The sequence below is a fragment of the Arachis hypogaea genome, chromosome 9 (genome assembly GCF_003086295.3).
Source record: "Arachis hypogaea cultivar Tifrunner chromosome 9, arahy.Tifrunner.gnm2.J5K5, whole genome shotgun sequence".
NCBI lineage: Eukaryota > Viridiplantae > Streptophyta > Magnoliopsida > Fabales > Fabaceae > Arachis > Arachis hypogaea.
In genome coordinates this window covers 10,632,990-10,654,847 of record NC_092044.1, presented here as the reverse complement: position 1 = coordinate 10,654,847, position 21,858 = coordinate 10,632,990, and the positions used below count along the sequence as shown (strand labels likewise).

At 34.1% G+C, this 21,858-nt stretch overlaps 1 protein-coding gene across 20 annotated transcripts in view; it reads right to left on the bottom strand.

Annotated features, from left to right (window-relative positions):
* Positions 1 to 21,858, bottom strand: part of LOC112710334 (uncharacterized) — a 28,287-nt gene that overhangs the window by 3,563 nt on the left and 2,866 nt on the right. For all 20 annotated transcript variants that reach the window (XR_003811629.2, XR_011865356.1, XR_003811627.2 and 17 more), the window contains 37 exons: positions 20,629 to 20,704; positions 19,714 to 19,794; positions 19,545 to 19,625; positions 18,862 to 18,938; positions 18,686 to 18,740; positions 18,520 to 18,568; positions 18,152 to 18,289; positions 17,407 to 17,485; positions 16,414 to 16,492; positions 16,262 to 16,311; positions 15,949 to 16,143; positions 15,199 to 15,274; positions 13,999 to 14,079; positions 13,815 to 13,895; positions 12,373 to 12,449; positions 12,233 to 12,287; positions 12,075 to 12,123; positions 11,741 to 11,878; positions 11,429 to 11,510; positions 11,241 to 11,319; positions 10,615 to 10,661; positions 9,806 to 10,017; positions 9,283 to 9,370; positions 8,818 to 8,937; positions 8,605 to 8,723; positions 8,444 to 8,516; positions 8,224 to 8,343; positions 7,975 to 8,043; positions 7,706 to 7,876; positions 7,576 to 7,623; positions 7,249 to 7,390; positions 6,793 to 6,890; positions 6,106 to 6,250; positions 5,906 to 5,994; positions 5,704 to 5,814; positions 5,523 to 5,597; positions 36 to 101 (listed from right to left, as the gene is read on the bottom strand). Coding sequence is in view for 7 of the 20 variants with exons in the window: in XM_072202487.1 (XP_072058588.1) it covers positions 36 to 101; positions 5,523 to 5,597; positions 5,704 to 5,814; positions 5,906 to 5,994; positions 6,106 to 6,250; positions 6,793 to 6,890; positions 7,249 to 7,390; positions 7,576 to 7,623; positions 7,706 to 7,876; positions 7,975 to 8,043; positions 8,224 to 8,343; positions 8,444 to 8,516; positions 8,605 to 8,723; positions 8,818 to 8,937; positions 9,283 to 9,370; positions 9,806 to 10,017; positions 10,615 to 10,661; positions 11,241 to 11,319; positions 11,429 to 11,510; positions 11,741 to 11,878; positions 12,075 to 12,123; positions 12,233 to 12,287; positions 12,373 to 12,449; positions 13,815 to 13,895; positions 13,999 to 14,079; positions 15,199 to 15,274; positions 15,949 to 16,143; positions 16,262 to 16,311; positions 16,414 to 16,492; positions 17,407 to 17,485; positions 18,152 to 18,289; positions 18,520 to 18,568; positions 18,686 to 18,740; positions 18,862 to 18,938; positions 19,545 to 19,625; positions 19,714 to 19,794; positions 20,629 to 20,704 (3,471 nt within the window). In the remaining 13 variants the exon portion in view is untranslated. The remainder of the gene's footprint in view (positions 1 to 35; positions 102 to 5,522; positions 5,598 to 5,703; positions 5,815 to 5,905; positions 5,995 to 6,105; positions 6,251 to 6,792; positions 6,891 to 7,248; positions 7,391 to 7,575; positions 7,624 to 7,705; positions 7,877 to 7,974; positions 8,044 to 8,223; positions 8,344 to 8,443; positions 8,517 to 8,604; positions 8,724 to 8,817; positions 8,938 to 9,282; positions 9,371 to 9,805; positions 10,018 to 10,614; positions 10,662 to 11,240; positions 11,320 to 11,428; positions 11,511 to 11,740; positions 11,879 to 12,074; positions 12,124 to 12,232; positions 12,288 to 12,372; positions 12,450 to 13,814; positions 13,896 to 13,998; positions 14,080 to 15,198; positions 15,275 to 15,948; positions 16,144 to 16,261; positions 16,312 to 16,413; positions 16,493 to 17,406; positions 17,486 to 18,151; positions 18,290 to 18,519; positions 18,569 to 18,685; positions 18,741 to 18,861; positions 18,939 to 19,544; positions 19,626 to 19,713; positions 19,795 to 20,628; positions 20,705 to 21,858) is intronic.

The following is a 21,858-nucleotide window of genomic DNA, read 5'->3' as shown; positions in this document are numbered from 1 at the left end:
AGCAGGAATGTAAGTTTTCCAAACGTGCAAATTACCAGATCAAGAGCTTCCACAAGATCTTGCTTTGAAGTTCCATGATCAAAGTGAACAGTAATCGGGACCTGCCACATATATACATGATTATGCAGTGAGATTTAAGCTACTTCAACTAATAGTTATCTAAAACATATCTTTGTGCTCAACTCATAGGTATTCCATGTGAAAATTAGTAAAGCTAATTTTAGAAAATAAATAAATAAATAAATAATAACTAAATAAAATGAAAGGTAATAAACAATCCTAGTTTATAACCTTAGGATTTTAATGGTTGAAAAAGAAAAGAATTATATACCTCTAATTGATGGATGGTTCATATTGAAGAGACTCACCTATAAATTGAGTTTTTCTTTAATTCATTTCAATCAAGTCATCCAAAGAGAATAACATAATATTTCTTTGAGTAGTTTTCTTCTATATATATAGAGAGAAGTGTGTTCTCCTTTTGTCAAGAGAGAGTGTTATTGTAGTCTCCTTGTGAGAGAGAGAAGTAGTAATTCTCAAAGAAAGTTATTCAATTGTTTCCATATTTTATACAAATTTCTAATTTTTCATCTCTATATTTTGCTGTGTCATTTGTCTGGTACCTAACAGTGGTATCAGAGCCAAAGGTTGCTGATTAAGATTTTTTTTTCCGCTGCGAGTTACCGTCTAAAAAAAAAAATGACAGCAAAATATGAAATTCCAAAATTCAGTGGGAGTAATTTTTCCATATGGAAATTGAAGATAAAAGCCATTATGAGAAAAGACAATTGCGTGACAGCAATTGAAGGTAGACCCACTGGAATTACAGATGAAAAATGGAAGGAGATGGACAACAATGCTGTTGCAAACTTACACTTGGCACTAGCTGACTCAGTTTTATCAAGTGTAGCAGAGAAAAAGACAGCAAAGGAAATTTGGGATGCTCTCACAAAATTATATGAAGTCAAGTCACTTCACAACAAGATATTCTTGAAGAGAAGACTTTATACTCTTCGAATGAGTGAGTCCACATCGGCAACGGATCACATCAACAATCTAAATACGCTATTTTCCCAACTCTCATCGTTGGAATATACCATAGTGGAAAATGAACGTGCAGAGCTCTTACTTCAAAGTCTACCAGATTCATATGATCAGCTAATCATTAACTTAACTAATAATGTTTTGACTGATTATCTTTCTTTTGATGACATGGCTGCTGCGATTCTTGAAGAAGAATCTAGGCGCAAGAATAAGGAAGATAGATTAGAGAGCTCAAAACAAGCAGAGGCTTTGTTGATGACAAGAGGAAGATCAATGGAGCGTGGTTCCAGTGGGAGTCAAAGTAGACCAAAGTCACAAAGTAAGAAGCAGATCAAATGCTACAATTGTGGTAAGAGAGGGCACTTCAAGAAAGATTGTTGGAATAAGAAGAGTATAGAGAAGGTTACAGAAGGATCAAGTTCTCAAGGATGTGTTGCGAGTACCTCTGATGATGGAGAAATCCTGTATGGCGAAGCAACAATTGGTTCTAAAGGCAGCAAACAGCTCACTGATGTTTGGATTGTTGATTCAGGAGCAACATGGCACATGACTCCTCATCGTGATTGGTTTTGTACATATGAACCTGTCTTAGAAGGATCTGTGTTTATGGGAAACGATCATGCCTTAGAAATTGTTGGAATAGGTACTGTCAAAATAAAAATGTTTGATGGTTCTATTCGTTCACTTCAAGGGGTAAGACATGTGAAGGGCTTGAAGAAGAACTTGTTGTCGATTGGGCAACTGGATGAACTTGGCTGCAAGACCCATATTGAAGGTGGGATCTTGAAAGTTGTTAAAGGAGCTCTTGTGGTAATAAAAGCAGAAAAGATTGCAGCAAATCTATATATGCTTGTGGGAGATACTTTGCAAGAAGCAGAGGCATCAGTTGCTTCAACAAGCCAAGAAGAAATGACGATGATATGGCATTGCAAACTAGGCCACATGTCAGAACGAGGTTTGAAGATTCTTGTAGAACGTAATCTCATTCCCGGGCTCAAATCGGTAAACTTACCGTTTTGTAAGCACTGCGTTACAAGCAAACAACATAGATTGACGTTTGGTAGATCAACTGCTCGGAGCAAGCACATATTGGAGTTGATTCATTCTGATGTGTGGGAATCGCCGGAGATGTCCCTAGGAGGAGCAAAATATCTTGTATCATTTATTGATGATTACTCTAGGAGGCTATGGGTGTTCCCGATCAAGAAGAAGTCAGACGTGTTTGCGATGTTCAAAGAGTTTAAAGCAAAGTTAGAACTTGAATCTGGAAAGAAGATCAAGTGTTTAAGGACAGATAATGGAGGAGAATATGTCGATGGCGATTTTCTAACATTTTGCAAGCAAGCAGGTATTCAACGACAATTCACAGTTGCATATACGCCTCAGCAAAATGGTGTAGCAGAGCGAATGAATAGGACTCTCCTAGAAAGAGCACGAGCTATGTTGCAAACTGCAGGTTTAGCCAAGTCTTTTTGGGCAGAAGCTGTTAAAACTGCCTGTTATGTGATAAATCGGTCACCATCAACTGCAATTGGGTTAAAGACACCAATGGAGATGTGGCAAGGTAAGCCACCTAATTATTCTTCTTTACATATATTTGGTTGTCCTGTGTACGTGATGTACAATTCCCAAGAAAGAACAAAGCTAGACCCAAAGTCTAGAAAATGTATATTCTTGGGTTATGCTGACGGTGTTAAGGGGTATCGCCTGTGGGATCCCACTGCCCGCAAGGTAGTTGTCAGTAGAGATGTGATATTTGCAGAAGATGAATTGCAAAAAGAACAAGAAAATGACAGCACTATTAAAGAGATAACCACTGTTCAAATAGATGAAAAATGCAGAGAAGGTGATCTTTCTGAAGCAGAACCACAGCACGAAGAACAAGAAGCAGAGGCTAATGACATAGAAGTTCGTCGATCCACTCGACAAAGAAGAACACCATCATGGCACTCAAATTATGTTTTGACAAACCATGATGCATATTGTCTTTTGACAGAAGATGGAGAGCCAACAACTTTTATGGAGGCTATGCGCAATCCAGACGCTTCTATGTGGATGACAGCAATGCAAGAAGAAATTGAGGCATTATATAGGAACCATACCTGGAAGCTTGTTGAACTTCCAGCAGGTCGGAAAGCCATTGGTAACAAATGGGTTTACAAGATCAAACGAGATAGTAATGATCAGGTGGAACGATATCGTGCGAGATTGGTTGTCAAGGGATATGCTCAGAAAGAAGGTATTGACTTCAATGAAATATTTTCTCCGGTGGTGAGACTAACTACTATTAGAGTAGTTTTGGCTATGTGTGCTGCATTTGATTTACATCTAGAGCAATTAGATGTAAAGACTGCTTTTCTTCATGGAGAACTTGAAGAAGAGATATATATGCTCCAACCAGAAGGTTTTGAAGAACAAGGAAAAGAAAACTTGGTTTGCAGGTTAACTAAATCTCTGTACGGTCTAAAGCAGGCGCCAAGGTGTTGGTACAAGAGATTTGATTCTTTCATTATTAGCCTTGGATACAACAGACTTAGTTCAGATCATTGTACTTATTACAAGAGGTCTGGTGATAATGATTTCATCATTCTGCTGTTGTATGTGGATGACATGTTGGTGGTAGGTCCCAACAAAGATCAAATCCAAGAATTGAAGGCACAGTTGGCTAGGGAGTTTGATATGAAAGACTTGGGACCAGCAAACAAGATTTTAGGGATGCAAATTCACCGAGACAAAAAAGATAGGAAGATTTGGCTATCGCAAAAGAATTATTTGAAGAAAATATTGCAACGCTTCAATATGCAAGAATGTAAGCCAATTTCAACCCCACTTCCTATGAATTTCAAATTATCCTCAAGTATGTGCCCTAGTAGTGAAGCAGAGAGGATGGAAATGTCTCGAGTACCGTATGCATCAGCGGTGGGAAGCCTTATGTATGCCATGATCTGTACAAGACCAGATATTGCTCAAGCAGTTGCGGTAGTAAGTCAATTTATGGCAGATCCAGGTAAAGAGCATTGGAATGTTGTTAAGAGGATCTTGAGATACATCAAAGGAACCTCGAATGTTGCATTATGTTTTGGAGGATCAGAATTCATTGTCAATGGATATGTCGATTCAGACTTTGCAGGTGATCTTGATAAACGAAAATCTACTACAGGCTATGTGTTTACACTTGCAGGAGGAGCTGTAAGCTGGCTATCTAAATTACAGACTGTTGTGGCTTTATCTACTACAGAAGCTGAATATATGGCAGCTACACAAGCATGCAAGGAAGCTATTTGGATCCAAAGGTTGATAGACGAACTCGGGCACAAACAACAGAAGATTTCTGTGTATTGTGACAGTCAGAGTGCCTTGCACATTGCAAGGAATCCTGCCTTTCATTCAAGAACAAAACACATTGGAGTACAATATCACTTTGTTCGGGAAGTAGTAGAAGAAGGAAGTATTGATATGCAGAAGATTCACACTAAAGACAACCTAGCAGATGCCATGACAAAACCAATCAACACAGAAAAGTTTGAATGGTGTAGATCCTCATACGGCCTATGGAATACATAAGCAACATGAATTTTGAAAATTTATCAAAATTAGCTTTAAGTGGGAGATTGTGAAAATTAGTAAAGCTAATTTTAGAAAATAAATAAATAAATAAATAATAACTAAATAAAATGAAAGGTAATAAACAATCCTAGTTTATAACCTTAGGATTTTAATGGTTGAAAAAGAAAAGAATTATATACCTCTAATTGATGGATGGTTCATATTGAAGAGACTCACCTATAAATTGAGTTTTTCTTTAATTCATTTCAATCAAGTCATCCAAAGAGAATAACATAATATTTCTTTGAGTAGTTTTCTTCTATATATATAGAGAGAAGTGTGTTCTCCTTTTGTCAAGAGAGAGTGTTATTGTAGTCTCCTTGTGAGAGAGAGAAGTAGTAATTCTCAAAGAAAGTTATTCAATTGTTTCCATATTTTATACAAATTTCTAATTTTTCATCTCTATATTTTGCTGTGTCATTTGTCTGGTACCTAACATTCCATATAACTTGGTAAGCTTATAAATAAACAACTTGATTTGAATATTTTCAGCATTGGAGATAATTGAGTAGTGTGTATGTTCATGCCTTATTTAAGTAGATAAGGATGAACAGGGGCTACTTAAAAAACATATAGCTATGACTCTACTAAAAACATTAATATTTGATGTACTGATAAATAGCTATGATTTCCTTAATATAACACCATCATTTGTTTTCTTGTTTCTTTGGTTTGATCCTGAATACTGAAAACTAATATTTCAAACTTTATAAATTCAACTTCTAAGATTTTCATCATTAAAATTTGTTATATGAATTTCAAAGTTAAACATTTGCTGTTATCAATCATGGCTTCATTCCAGCTTAACGATGACCATTGCATTTTGTATTTCACTTGAGATACTCGATTATTAAGAATATAACGCCACTTACACTGGCTTGCTCTGCAGCAGAAATGCAACAAGCAACCAAGGGAATTCCTCCTTGCTTCAAGGCACCAGGATGGATCTGAAGATATTATATAACAAGAATTCAAAACAAGTTTAGAGGAACCAAGTTCTTATGGGAGAAAATAGAACAACTTCGAAAGTCACTTAAGATGATTATTTCTGACCTGTAATATAGCAGGACTTTGTTCTTCCTCTGCTGCAGAAATAACAGCCTCAACTCCTTCCAAATTGTAGACATTAAATGCTCCAACAGCATACCCTCCCTTTTCAGCATTCTTTAATCGAAAAAAAAAAAGAAAATATAGATAACATTAATTGGTATCAAGGAGAATCAGTAGAAAAAACTTGAAGCAGCTAATCCCTTACGCTAAGAATCTCCTTTGTTGATGTAAGTCTGATTGGATGAGTCCAGGACTTGACTACTTCAGCCAAAGCTCTGCTATCACCAACATTGCCTAACAAAGGCAGATCTCTTTGATGGTAAAGAAGAATATTGAAGAATAAAGGATACAGATTTTACAGCAGTGGATGCTCAAAAAAGAAAAAAGCTGGGAAAATCAACTTACCAGGAAAGACAATGTATGGAACTCCTGGATGCTTACTTTCTGGTCCTAATTGCCACAAGGGAATTCCAGCAAGTGCTTGTCCAACTATCTTGGCACATCTAGCACCAAGGGCTTTTGTAGCAAGGTCTGAAGAAGTAATACCACCCTAAAAAGGTATTATATGTGAGTGTTTGACTAAAACCTTAAGGCCTGTCAGAAAAGACATTAAAGGATACAGGACCAGGTCTAGCATCCCCAAACTGATTTTGTGAGTAAATATCAAGATGCAAGAAATTATATTATGTAACTTGTAGAAAACAGTCGAGGAGTTTTTCATACACAATAAGAATTTTTTAGTACCAGCTATAATACAAAGTTACAAACTCAATAAACAAAACTAAAGTGTTTTTAAAGGAATAAGTTCTAGCACTCTCGAGCATAAAATCTTGTGTAGGCCTTTTTTAAAGTGTCACTAAAATTTTTTATGGGATTTGTTCCTCAATAACTTAATTTCTCAAGTAATCAACCTTGTCTTGGTGCATATCTAAAACCTTGTCATGTGACTATACTGTGGTAAAACATATAATTCCGACCCAGATAGTGTAGCGCCTATTTTGGAATATGAAAGGAAAAAAGACGAGGAAAAAAGGAATATGAAATTTTTCATACCAAAATGCAGGTTGACCAACAAGTCCTTTAAACATGTACCTTTGCAAGTATATAGCGAGGTTTTGTAGTTATTCTTTTCACTATTTCCACCAAAGCAGAGCTCACTTTAAAATTAATGTTCAAACTTTCAGATGCAGCTGCACATTTGAAAATAAAATGGAAGATCAGATTGATGGACATGAAATTATATTTCTAACATTTAAAAGCACTTTGCCGTGGTTATTTAGAAGTTCAGATGAAGAACAATGGTAAGCTATCTTAGGATGATATAGAAAGCTGATAGAGTCAGGATTATTAATAATTTAATAGTAAGCTTGGGATTGTACTAGTAACAATAGAACTTGACCTGATTGGAAAACAAGTGAATTAGGCTACTGTATTATTGAAGATCATCTTACTATTAATGCCATAATATAGTTCCTCTTTTTCTCTAACCCTATGCCTATAATTGAGGTGGAGAGAAGATAAAGAAAAGGAAAATGGAGAAAGACAAACTTTTTCCAGTTATGAGATTCCGGCTGGTCATTATAAGGGTGTCTTTATGAGCTTTAAGGTATGCATCTGCTAATTCAGCTGCTCGACTGACTTCCTCCTCCCGCTCCTCGACAGGCCTCATTGCAAGTTTTTCAACTGAGACCTATTTAAAAAAAGATCATATTAGGCTGAAAAAATAATTTTGGAAAGAAAGTATTTTCGTTAGGCACAAAGCTAATGCCTCTGATAACAGTTAACAAAAATATATATATTATAAGTTATACCATGAAAGGAACAATGATGGATTCGTAATAAAATGGCAAAAAGGAAATTTAAGATGTCAATCACCTCAATGCTTTTCAAGAACTGACCACACTGTAATTTAAGTTCTTCAACCTGTGGATAAACTTGCATGAGCGCAAAATGGGTATGCCAAGGAGACTTGATTTGAATAATTTATCAAAATTTCATTTTCCACCTGCTTTGTTGTTTTTGGAACATATGATCCCACAACTATCAAACCACCATTCCTTTCTCTAGTAATTCCTAGATCCTTTGGCAATATTGGGGGCCTCGAGATAATTCCAATTCGGGAAGAAACAAAACTAGCAGCAGTACGACATAAGAAGTGTTTTCCCATCAATTCTGCCTGTTAACAGGACAAAACAATAAAGCAGCATTAACATCTATAAACAATCATGCAAAAAAAGGGCCAAATAAATACAATTAACATGAATGAAATTCTACCTTGGTCATTCCAAGTGCAAATACAGCCATGTCTCTTTCACTAGCTGCATTAACTACACATGCTGAACCCTGCTTTTACAATAGAAACACAGTAAGGGAACCCTGCTTTTACAATAGAAACACAGTAAGGGGACTGGTAATAGACACACACTAATTCATAATATTCTAACAAGAAAAAGTCAAGTCACTGGTTTTCTTCTTATAACTTAAGAATGTAGAAACTAAAGTGCATTATCAATTTCTGTATACCTTTTTCAGACTGCATAGATGCTGGCAAACTGCATCTGGTCCTCCTTTCCTCAAAAGTTCAATGGAAACAGATGCAACAGTGGATGCAGGTATTCGACCACCAGTCTTCTCTTCTACCCACTATAATTGGATGAAGATCTTTTAAAAAATTTATTCTATGCCAATATCAAAATAAAAGTCAGCACAATCCAGTAATAAAAAGGAACAAAGAGGCTTTTACATCACGCAGATTCGAAGATTTGTAGCCAAAGGCAGCATCTTTAGCAAACTCTGTGTCCCCTGCAGGAACAAGCCTGCAGACAAAAAGTGAAGTAAGCAAGGTTTCTAATGTCCATTCCTAATTCCTTTCAACCAAGTTAAATGAAGAATGGCAAGACATACGTATCAGAATCAGCAACATAGTGTATGTCATTGATAGTGTAGCGGCCTCCTTGAAGGAAAAAGGGACAAATTATCCATGCATCCATTTCACCTAACACCGAAACAGCAGCATCTGCTTCCTGTGCACAATAACTGAGTGTCATTTTGCATATTGAATAATAAGTATCATCATTCACTGGAACATGTTGTTAAGCTAAAGAATATCATTCTTGCCTCAGGAAAATGGCCACGCAAAGTTGAGTCTCCCCTCAAAACAATTGTATAATCAATGTTGTCAACTGTTTTTGCTGCAGTGTCTAGATTTCTGCATATCTCTGTTATAAGTGCACTGGCCTGTCAAAGATTAAATGAAATATTACAAAATTGATAGACGACCATATTGCTTACTATTGAAATATCCAATAACCTTAACCATGGATAATTTATAATTCAGGTTACTTTTTCAGGGATTACTAATAGAGTAGATACTTGAATGCTGGAATTACTATAGCTCTAAATTTATTTATCTCAAACCTTGCTTGTTTTACCTTTGGATATGATTCTTATTAATTCACGCATGATTATAAGTGGACTTATTGCAGAATGGAGACAGATAAGAAGAGTTTTTTATTTTTATTTTTTTAATTTTCCTATAACATTTATGAATTTACTGGTGCAAATGAAAAGATATTTATTTACCTTCTCAGAACTCAGTGACCTGGAGTTTGTCAAAATGAAAAAGCACTTTGGACCTTTTCTAAACTGCCCAGTCAGTGATTCAATACTCCTGCAGAAGAACATACCCAACTGAGTAACATGAGAATTTTCTTCAGGCAGGATTTCTTAATTTCAGCTCCCAATCTCATGATCAAAGTATAATCGATTGAGAATAAATGACAGCCTGGTGCACAAGCATCCCGGATCAATGAGTCTGGGAAAAGGCCGTATCAAAAGGGTGTAATGTAAGCAGCCTAACTTAATGATTACGTCATTGATTGATTTTACGGCTTGAATTTGTGACCTTGAGGTCACATGGAGACAACTCAACTATTGCTCTAAGGCTCCCCCTCAATTAATTTGGAATATGAATGAGAAATAGAACTAATTGAACTACCTTGCCCGAGGAAGTTTGGTTTAAGATAGTACTATGCGGCTCATTATGAACAGTAGTATTGATTATGCCAAAAGGGTAGAATGACAAAAGGATACGAAGTTCACGTACCATTCTGTTAATACCTCTATATCATGAACAGTTTGTGTTCCTGTTGGATCATCATCAAGAACTACCAAAATCTTGGAACTTTTTTCAGTGAGTTTTTGTATGTCAAGGAGAGGATCTTGAGGCCACTCAGATGGAAGAGAATGCAACACAGTGTCTTTCCTCAGAACCTGGAGTTTCCCTTCAACTCTGACACCGGTTAGTGTCTCATAAACCTGTATAGTTGAAACAGCCCGTCTGAATTATTCAGTCATTGTGTTTATCACATATTAAGGAAATGTGGATCATCTGTAAATATGGTTTGTGATGTAATAAGGAGCAGAAGACTAGAAACCAATATCATAGATAATCTCAAGTAAATAATGCAATAGGAAAAGACAAAACAGAAATCTATAGATGATTGGTGCTTATATCATCATGTAAACAATTGCAACAATTTTCAACATCCAATAGAAATCCAGTCATATTTAACTAAGAGAGTGTTTGGTATTTGTGTTTTCTTCATAATCAGTTGATATGATTGTGTTAAACATTTCCTAACAAAATATTGAAAAGAGGAAACAGAACATAAGAATGTTGCATTCTTCAATTACTGGTAAAAAAAGCATGCCAACTGAAAATTTAAACATAAAAAAAACCTTATAAATTGTCATCTATATCCTAAACAAATCAAACCATGTGTAACTACTTTGATAGAGCTTCTTAAGATTACAAAACATTTTGAGCATGCTAATTGCATCTTATTTGATTCCAATGTATCAGAAAATAAAATAAATTTAGAGGTTCCGTTGGTCAACATTAGTTGCTCATACCTTAACCACACCAGCATCATCTTGCCGTCCCCAACCAGCAGCAGAACCTACACAGAAACATAAAGCATTTGAGACAGTACTTATCCTAACAGTATTATTCAAATTCAATATTTTTCTTCCCTATTTCCAGGCTCCTTTCTGCCATGTAAATGCTTCATTTTTCTTGTTTTGCAGAGGATAGCAACATGGACACTTAAATTTCAGCCGTCCCAAAGTATTCAAATCAGTTCTAGTAGCATGGTCCGGGTGGCTTATTATTTACATATATGAATAGTGCTATCCTCCTTCATATTGACACTGTCTGTCATATGCAGAAGATTTGATTTCCACAAATTTTTCAACTGTTTAAGATAGCAGGATCCTAATTTATGTGACATAAAGGTCACTGGAAAATATGAGCATGAAGAATTATATCCTAAATGTACCATCCTTTGTTCATCAGCCAATACATCAAATGGACAAGCTCAATTTCCTCCCCCTTTTCTTCCTTTAATTTTGTATGATATAATTCAAAAACAAAACTTCATTGCAATTTCCTGTTTCTTATTTATGTTGAATAAAATGGAATATTGATGATCAAGTTGAACCGAAGGAAACATAAACCCATATATATTGCATTAGAGCACCTGACAGATACAGTTGATGAGCAATAGTTGATAGTTGAAGTGGAACTTTCAAAGAAGCTGATTCACGAGTAACGATTCCCTGAATATGAGAATATATATTAATAGCACAAAATTATGACAACTTATTTGAAAAAAGTGTTACACTAATATTCCTGCCAAACAGTGAAAAAAAATTTATTGATGCTGACCATGTCCTTCACAAAGATATCAAGTGCTGAATATGGTGTGTAATCATTATCTAGCATGTGTGGGACACGATTTTCAAGCATCCTGCAACAGTAGAGAGAAAAATTGTTTTAAAAATTAAGATATGATAATAGAAAGCTCTCTATGACAAATTCTTTTGAAACAGCCATGAGAAGAGTAACAAGAGTAGCAACACAACCATAACCACACATGATTGATTATGAATGTGACTATAAAGCAAGCAAGTTCTTTAAATTTTTCTTAAGGTCAAAGAGGGAACAACGGAGAACAATCACTTCATCGACGACACATACCAGGATGTACCCCCACTAATTGTAATAAAATCAAACAACAGTCTTGTATTCAGACCCAGTCTTGCTGCAAATGCCATTGCCTCAGCAGCTGATGCTATGTGAACTCCAGCAAGCAATTGATTAACCATCTTTATACCACTAGAGAACAAAATATACCAAAATTATATCATTAGACATTCATTTGAAATAAAATTTACTATGTCCACTCAATTTCATTGTCAACTTGAGTCACATTTATCATTGCATTACTTGTCTCAAGCAGATAAAAAGCAGTACTAGCCAAAGGACAAAAATAGATAAAGAACTGCTGACTCATAATTAACTAAAAAAATACCTTCCAGCACCACAGCCACCTTTAATAATGTAAAGCTTCTCACTTAAGGCTGATCACAAAAAACTCAAAATCAATTAAAAGTGATTATTGAATTTACTGCAACCCCAGAATCAAAATTAAAATTTTGCATTTTATGATAAACACTTATTAGTTATTACCTGCTAAGACTAAACCAACGCTCTTAAGAGCATCATCGGATCCCGAAGCCATTATCTGGGAAATAGACAAGATTTGACTTACTCAGTTCATAAATGATGAGGGGAATTTCAAAAAAAGTCCCAAAGATGAAATTTCAGACCGTAAGTGTTCCCATTGAGGCCCTCTTAACTCCACCAGAAACAGGGGCATCCACTAACTTCAAACTTTTACCCTCATCTGCGTTATATTCAGTTCAACGGTCACAACCACATCCTTCAATAAAAGCATAAAAGGGTGCAGTGGACTAAACTAAAAAAAACATTCGAACTGCAGAAAATAACATCCGTTCTGGTGAGCAGAAACATGGACAAGGCAATATTAGCATAATTCTCTGTCATGCTTTACTTTCATTGCAGAGAAGAATTTTATCTGTTAGTGAATAAACAACCTAAAAGAGTTCATATTTTACACATTTAAATTTGTATTGTCAAATAATTTCTAAAAAATTGAAGTGAATTCATGAGAATGCAAGAGAAAGTACAAATTTCCTTTAGAGCTTTAAGCATTAGCAAACATTTATACAACATTATGTAAAAGTTATATAACTTCAGTCAGGAGCATCTAATGTGGCATGTTATAGTCTATGATTGCAGTAGTCTGCTGCTGTTAATTTTGAGAGAAAAGGACAAATAGGTCCTTGACCTTTTGGCCTGCAGATATTTAAGTCTCCAAAGATTTGAAAATACATTTAAGTCCCTGACCTTCTCAAAATCTGAACACATCAATCCCTCTGTTCACTTGGGTCTGCCAAACCCAACGGAAAAATCAAATGTGTCTCCGTTGTACTAATCTGTCCAATACGGCTGCAAACGTGGGAGAGTTTTTAAAATAGGACAAATTAGACCCAGGGATCGATGTGTCCAGATTTTAAGGAAATCAGAAACTTAAATGTATTTTCAAATCCTCAGAGACATAAATGTCCACATACCAAAAAATTAGGGATCAATTTGTCATTTTCTCTAATTTTTAAGCATGGCTCTCGCAGACATTTGTCACTTACTAAAATTCATTAAGCATATTGGGTGGTTGAGCGTTCAACTTAAGATTGTAAATAAGAAAATATTCCCATCAATTCCACAAAAGTGCAAACTATCAGCAGAAAAATATCTACTTCTCATTAATATTTTTTATTTCAAAATATACTTTATTAAATATCTAGCTTCATTTTACACATCCATTTGCATGACACCAATAATGTGACAGATAACTTCTACCTCTTTAACATTCTCTAAATCATAATGCACCTTTCTTCTGTCCCTTGATTAGTTAGAGATTTACAGCCAATAAAAAAAATCATGCAAGTTATCCTTTGACTTGTATTTATATCTACTAAGATACTTTAAACTAGGAGAATCAACTCTGACTAGTTCTCCTTCTACTTGTACGGGGCAGTATTCACTCATTAAAATTTAGGCCACATTTTAAGAGTAGCCAATTTAGATGGGAAAATTCACTCTTCTTCTGCATATAAAGAAAGGAAGAAAAAAAATTCTGATATCAAATACAGATCACATAACCATGTATCTGGGAGTAGTAACTCACTATGCAATCTACGCTCTAGCTGACTCACATATGCCGGAGAAACAGTAGAAGAAAGAATTATAGATGCTCCCGGTGAAAGAGCTACATAATGCAGAAAGAAGGATTAGTATATTTTGTTTTTTTTTTTTTTGGGGGGGGGGGGGGGTGGTCATAATACAGAGATAATTGAGAAATTTATATGCACCTGAAACTGCACCAGATTCTCCATACAATACATTTTCTGCTTGTGCTTCGTTTGCAACCATGATTATGAGAACATCAACATCTGAAAGAAATAATATGTAAATATTTATGTGCTTGAGATTTCCATTTTTCACTTTTTCTTTTTTGGACAAATGTTGTTTTTTGTAAGGAAAAGACAGCGTTAAAAGACAAAATAAAACAAAAGAATTCAATAAATTATGTATACACTTTTCTTTTGCTTTCTCAGATGTAATTTACATGAAATTTTCTTAGTCCTAATACCTATAGCAAAGAAGTTTATGATGATATTTTGTTGACTATTACACTATCAAAATTAATCCCTTTCTCAAATAATTTAATTTTGATACAGTTTGTCAACGGAAAAGATTTTTAGAAGTCATCTCATCATGAACTGTCACATCATTTAAATTAGGGTAAACAAACTTTTAGTCCCTTTAAAATTAAGGTTAAATATTGCATGTATTTGTGCAATTAAGGACAAGTACGATTGGCTTACAACTAGTGTGGAATTACACTAAAGGTCATCTCTAAGCTCAAACTTTTTGAAACTAGTCTTAGAGATGCTTACTGATCAATTCTCAGAGTCCATACCATAGTGCATTTTTTTTTCCGATGACATCGTCTTTATGGGAGAATCACAGAAAGATTTAAACAAGAAGCTAGATTTGAGGATACTAGCTTTGAAAGTGCATGATTTGCGCACAAGTCGCATTAAAATGGAGTATATGGGAAGAAAATTCATAATGGGAAGAGAAAACACCAACCCAGAAGTGAAAATTAGAGAAAACAATATACCACAAGTAAAACGAATTTAAGTATCTTGGCTCTATTATTTAGAACAATGGAGAAATAGAGGATGACGTAAACCATAAGATTCAAGAGGGTTGGTTACAATGGTGGAGTGTTTAAAGCTTTATATGCAACAAAAATTAACTTTACAAGGTGGATAAATGCATTAATAACAAAATCCATGGTAAGGGTCAACTTCATTTGCCATGGCATACCAGCTTAGGAAAACAATTCCAACCATGATCAATGACCAATGTATCAGGCTTTTCATTTCTAGACTAGAAGCAGGATTGAAAGGAATGAATTTATTCACCATCTCGTACACTAATCGAATTGTACAAGCTTATTTGTAGTTGTAGGTTTGTAAGTATGCATTAAACTACTAATTTACCTTTACTCACTTCAGCTGGAGAGTTCCCAATAAAGCCACCAGCATTTGCAAATCGTGTTAGAGTTGGTTTATACACCTAGAAGCAAAAACAGAAGTATTGGAAAGAAGCTTATGGTGCTCATTTTACTTTCTGTCATGATATATAAATAAAATTTTATCACAGTAGCATCCAGATCATGCACAAATACGTAATGGACTCTGCACACATTAATGCAAAGAAAAATATCAATGTGCCTGCATATGTGAAAAACACAATGGATGACAAAGTTAGCGGGACAGAACACATGAAGATACATAAACATTGAAGCACAAGCATGCTGCTAAACTCTTGATAGAATATGGTAAGAACAAGGTTTAGTCAAATAAATCGGTGCTTGTGCATCTTGGCCCAGATGAACTTTTAATATTGATATTGATGCATGCCAGTTCAATTGTTTTGTTACAATTATTGTAAAATATGCTGGTACCTTGCCTTCTTCACCCATATCCTTATTAAAACATAAATAACTTTTCAATGTCTTAAAGTTCTCAGAAATGAATACACTATGATCTGACTTTAGATTTTCAGTTTCTGACAGAAAAGTTGAAATTTACTTGTGGATTTCAATGCTGTTGATCATGTAGGAAAATGTATGCATTGCTTGCTAAGATGGTTGCCAACTCACTGCCATGATACTACCATCAATTTTTGGAACAAATTTTCCATTTGTTCAATGCGATATAGATAAAGAATTGAAAGTGAGGAATTACATCAAAACCATTGACGCTGAACTTTGAATTCACCAAATGAGTTGCCATGCCAAATCCCATTGCTCCAAGGCCTACAAAACCAACTCTTCTCCCACTCTTAGAATCCGAAGTGATTTCCGATGCCAATTGTTCAGGGCTATATAAATCTTCATTTGCAGCATCTGAAACTTTTACTCCATAAATTTTCTCCCAAACCTATCAAGAAAATGATGAAGAAATATCTAAAGAAAAAAAAACATATATCCATGAAAAAAAATGAAAGCTAAAAATTAATCTTTTTAATTGAAATTTGCTGAAACAGATGTCCATTTACCTTAATTAATGATGTACTATCATCTTCTCCACAAGAAACATTTGAGATCCCTGAAATGTGAATTTGGTGAATCATATAAGCTGAAAGAGCTAGGTTGTTCTTAATGAAAAGGATCATCAAAATCACTGTTTAGTTTTCAAAGATTTTTGTACCATGAATAAGTTGTTGATGAGTGGTAGCCAAAAGTGGAAGTGGAAAAGTAAGTGACTTGGCCATATCCAAAATGATTTCCTTGAATAAAGAACAGTCAATAGCCATAATGAAAATATCAAGTATTAAAAAGAATAACAATAACCATATGAATTAAAAACAGAAAGTTAAAAGAGCCAATTTTGAAAATCAAAAGACATTAATACAAATATACAATATTGTAGCTCTTTTCCAACCAGAAAGAAACAAGCAGTGAATGTTTTATATCACTAGCACTTCTACTCCTCACATGAGAGCTTTCTGGTGTTAGAGCATGTAAAAAGTACAGTTCTGATCAAGCCCTGTGCTAAAACTAAAATTTAATTTGAAGAAGGCAAGCAGTTGGAATCAAACTCTGTTTCACTTGGTCATAAACTTGCTCATAATACCATATTATTTAATTTATCATGATGTGTAATCTCGTACATAATAAATTTATCATAACGTGTCAAAATTGAATTGAAGTCCATATGTTACTCAATCAACCAATGATAAACTAAAGAGTAGTGCTAGGGAGCCAATGGCCTAAACGTACAATGTGTACAATGGGCTAAATTTTTGGTTTATGAATAAAATGAACATCACCTATACTATCCAGAATGACCATCCGGATACCAGGGATAACCATCCGGATACCAGGGATAATAAACATCTCATATTATAAAAAGCTAATTTTGGGTTCACCAAGGTTCGAACTTTTGACCTTCCGGATCTGGAACTCTAATACCATGTCCTGAAACCACTCATCCCAAAAGCGTAACCTGATAGGACAATGTAACACTAATAATCATATCTCTAATACTTTCTAAACCTTCATTGTACACATTGTACGCTTAGGTCATTGGCTCCCTATACTTTCTCTAAACTAAAATATGTCAGTAGCATAACCATTTGACAAGCCAAAACACATGGTAAATGTAAAAAATTTAGCTGCTTTTGATCTCTATTAATCTTACCAAGTCCTTAACAATAGTGTTTAGAATTTGATGCTTAATCTCTCCCTTTAACAAAAGAGGAACATTATTCTTGAAAACCCTACAAAAGAAATGAAACAATCACATCCTACAATAAGTGGGGAGGGAAAAAAAGTGGGAAGGAGGATTAGAAAAAAGTAAGTTAAATGCAAAAGTTGTTTAAATGAAATATTTAAATAGCACATTTTGATATCAGCATTCAGCTGGTGAAAAAACAACTTTTGGAATGCTAGGAATTAGAATTCACTCAAGAGTTGAATTCTTTTTCTTGCTTTGGAACAACAAAAAATGAATAGTTTGAATTCCGTTGAGAATTCCAATTCTCATTTTTCCTTCATTTGTAAATCAGACCAAAAGGGGTCTGATTTCCAAATCCATTCACACACTCTTTAAATTTGAATTCTATTCTATTAATATATTATAGTCATTTCAAATCATGGAATTGATTTTCAAATAGAAATGAATTCTTTTCTTAAAGGAAATAGAATTCTTTTCTCATGTTAAATGGTTTCCAAACAAGCTCAGAAATAAATAAAATGGGTTATAATGTCAAGCTTCCTTTTTCAATAAATTTTAAGCCTATTTTCCTGCCTTAAATTTGTTTTCCCCAAAAAAATATAGTTATGCAATAATACACATCTAAAAGCATCCACATGAACACGCATGTGTGTAAGATTTTTTTTTTCTTTACTTGGAGTTGCCTATTTCATATTAATGAAACACACACCATGAATTTCCAGCAGCGTTGGAAATGATATCATAGATTATCCATGGGTGAATTCCAGCTTTGGCACCAAGAGAGAGAGCCTCCACTGAAGCAATGAAGTGAATTCCCTCAAGCAACTCAGTAACCATTTTAACCTTACTGCAATGCAAAAAGATTGGTAAGATTCAATAAATGCTAATACAGCCAACAAGACAGGACATCCTACAACAGAAGTTAGCTTTGTTGGTTAAGACATTATCAGAGCAATTTAGGACCATTATCTAAGTTTATCATGAAAACATCAACAAATAGATGAATTAAAAGGAGCGTTTGAAAAATTGTATCTAATAATATAAAGTAGGTTTGGCAAGACCAAAGAAAGAAATAACCTGCCACCACCAATTTCACCCTCAAAAGTGAAAAGCTTTTCACACATTGCTGTCCAAAAAGAGAGAGAGACAATTAGCTAATATAAAAATATATTAAAAAGAATTACACTTTTACATAAAAGTCAAGTTCGATTATAATATAACTAAATAGATCTCAATGCCTTACCAGAAAGCACAGGCCGAGCCTTTGCAATGGCATCCGGCCTTCCTGATGATGCAATCTATAGTTCGCGCATCAACAATTAATGTAAGGTATATTGGCTAATCATAAGCAGGAAGCTTGTGCATTTTAAAACTCAGCACGAAATCATAATTACAATCAAAATAAGAACAATAACTTACAGTGATTTTTCCATTGAAAGCATCAGACCTCCCAAGAGAGACATATGCATCAACAATGTAATTTATCTCATGAATTTCTACAAGATAAATAAATATGTTTATGACCTGTAACAATACATCACTAAATTCATCCCCCCTCTCCCCTTCCCCCCTTATAAAAAGAAACAGAAAAATTGACAATATCATTCTAGAAATGTGCAAGTTGAGTGTACAAAGTGTTCACCAAAATATCCAAGAGTAAATAAAATTGCAAAATTAATAGCCAATTTTGTGCCTCAGTGAGAAAAAATAAATAAAACAAAATAAAAACTCTGTGGATACATCAGAAAAATGAATACAAAAACTTTTTATTAGTCTTCAATCTCCATTAGCATCATTGACCCAACATTAGTATCCAGACCACAACAAATAATGTGAAATCCCTTAAACTTGTTTCACTTCTGTTTTAGAAATAATGTAATAGAAACATCACATATGTGAAAGGGAAATTGAACTCACAATATCCTCAAATGACCGACTATCAATCTATCATGAGTCATGACAAGTGAAAATATTTACAGTGATCAAGGGGTTAACTGATCAACTCTAATTCCAAAAGTATGAGAATGTGATGAGTTGTTAGGAACTCCTTTATGAAGAATCAACCTATCATATAGAGCCAAATTATCAAAGGCAGCTGTTACCTGCCAGTTCCTTCTCCAACTTTTGGAGAACTGATGGTGATATGGTTGAACGGAGGATTAGAACTGTATCCGATTTTAGACCTGCATATCCCAAAAAAAGAATTTTCTTTACAGGAACCATGATCCTTGGAAATAAATAATATATAATGTCTAAAAGCTTCATAGAGACCTTTCAAAACACCCTCTTCTCCAAAAATTAGATCTTTAGTTTGATCCGCATGGCATATTAGGACCACTAAAGCTGTAACATCTGCAAGCCAGAAACGCGAAAAAAAAAAAGCATTAGAAAGGAGTCAATATAACAGTGTAATTTACATAAATTTTTACAGGCAGTGGAACAGTTAGCACAACTATTCCTTTCATTTTCTTCAGAGAACATTACAATCCTAATAATAACTATAATATTAATAATTATTCTAAAGAATCTCTTTCTGAAGTCATGCAAAATAATAAACTGCTTAACTCAAAAAGATATAGGAGACCAGATTATATTCAGTACAAGATGTTTCTTGAACAAAGTTCATAACTTGATTACCATTCAGAAGTAATTATCTCAGAAGTTTAACTTCATTACTGCAAGTCATATAGATTCAGATACTAAACCTGCTTTAGCTTTGCAGTTAACAAACTTCAGAGACAAGTTGTCTATAAGATTCTATTTATGAAACCATAATAAGAGGAAGATGCACTAAAAATTGTTGAACTCAATAAACCTACATCTTTTCATGTTAAAAATTAAGAGATAAGCATCTAGTCACTAAAAAACCACCCAACTGTAAATACATACTAGTTTCTGCTTTTGTTTGATTATTGCCTCTCATAAATCAAAGATTCATTATAACTTTATAAGTTTTAGAATGAGAATGCTGACAACTGCTGCCCAACTCAATCCCTCATATCATAACAAGATTTGATTATGAATTTAAAACCAAATTTGTTATTTAATTTGAAATGATATTATACATCACAAGAATTTTAAAACAGGATACTACCATATTAGTAACCATAGCAAAGCTTACGAGAACATGTAAATCTAACAATAATTTATGAAATAGTCAACAATACAGCTGAGATATCAATTTACCTCTTCCCACTTCCGCAGGGCTTGAACATCTGCGTCCTCCAAGCTTCATAAGTTCATCTATGCTGGAATCAGTTATCTACAGAGAAATTCATTTCACTTCAATTAAAAATTTGTAAACAGTAACACAGCATTGCTATGAAATAAGAAGTTTCAACAAAAAGCAGAAACATAATAAAATAAACAAATAAATACATAAGAAAGGAAAAACAATCTCTTTGGGTATATATGGTTAATTGACACAATTTAACAAGTCATTATCTCTTGCCTGATAAATGATAATAGCTATTTGTTTACTAGACGGCAATTCTGTGTAACCAAATTGTGATATAATATTTTATTTGCACCCTTGGCAACTAAAAGCTTAGCAACATTCAGTTATTGTGGTAAGTCAAGATAAGTTATTATGTTAAACTCAACATTAAATCCTTGAGTGCTAGAATTTTGATAGTGATAACCAGATACTCTAGGATTATACTGGTTGTGGTTGTGATTGTTGAGAATGGATATCCGACATGTTTATTTTGTATATATGAAATATCCTATTTAAGGGAGTTCTACCGAATTTCAGAAAACTCAGACTACTAAATAGCTAATTCATAATATTAAGTTTAGAGCAATGTTACATGATTACTAAATATTATCATTTTTGACCAGCACTTGGCTAGCAATAATTTGTCCCTATATTTATAGACGTTCTACACACAAAAAACATATAATTTACACCTATATTAACTAGAGTTTTGCACACATAAGTCAATACAGTTTACACTCACATTTTTTAGAGTTTGCACACATGAATTAGTAAAATTTATTTGTTAAAAATAATTTAGTATTTGTACTGACCAATGATGGTTAAAAATACTAAAAATTGTTGGCCCCCCAAGAATTTCTCTTAAGTTTATCTTTATTATACTTGCTAAGGTCGTAAAATCTTGTGACATTTGGCACTCAGTAATACATGTAGCTCAGTTGGGAAACAACCTGGAAGTTGCTTGAATTATTAGAAGTAAGAGATGTTACTACATGCCACACACATTTTTCTTCATTGATTCATAAAGTTCCTATCATCAAAGCTAACATCCGGAATATCTATGAAATAAAAGGAAAATCATGATTGTTATAATAAAAGTTTTCAAAGTTTTTAAAGTTTTCAAATCATGCATACATGGTAATGAGAATCATCTAAACAAGTTTTCAAAGTTTTTACTTTTTAGTATCATTGTGTAATAA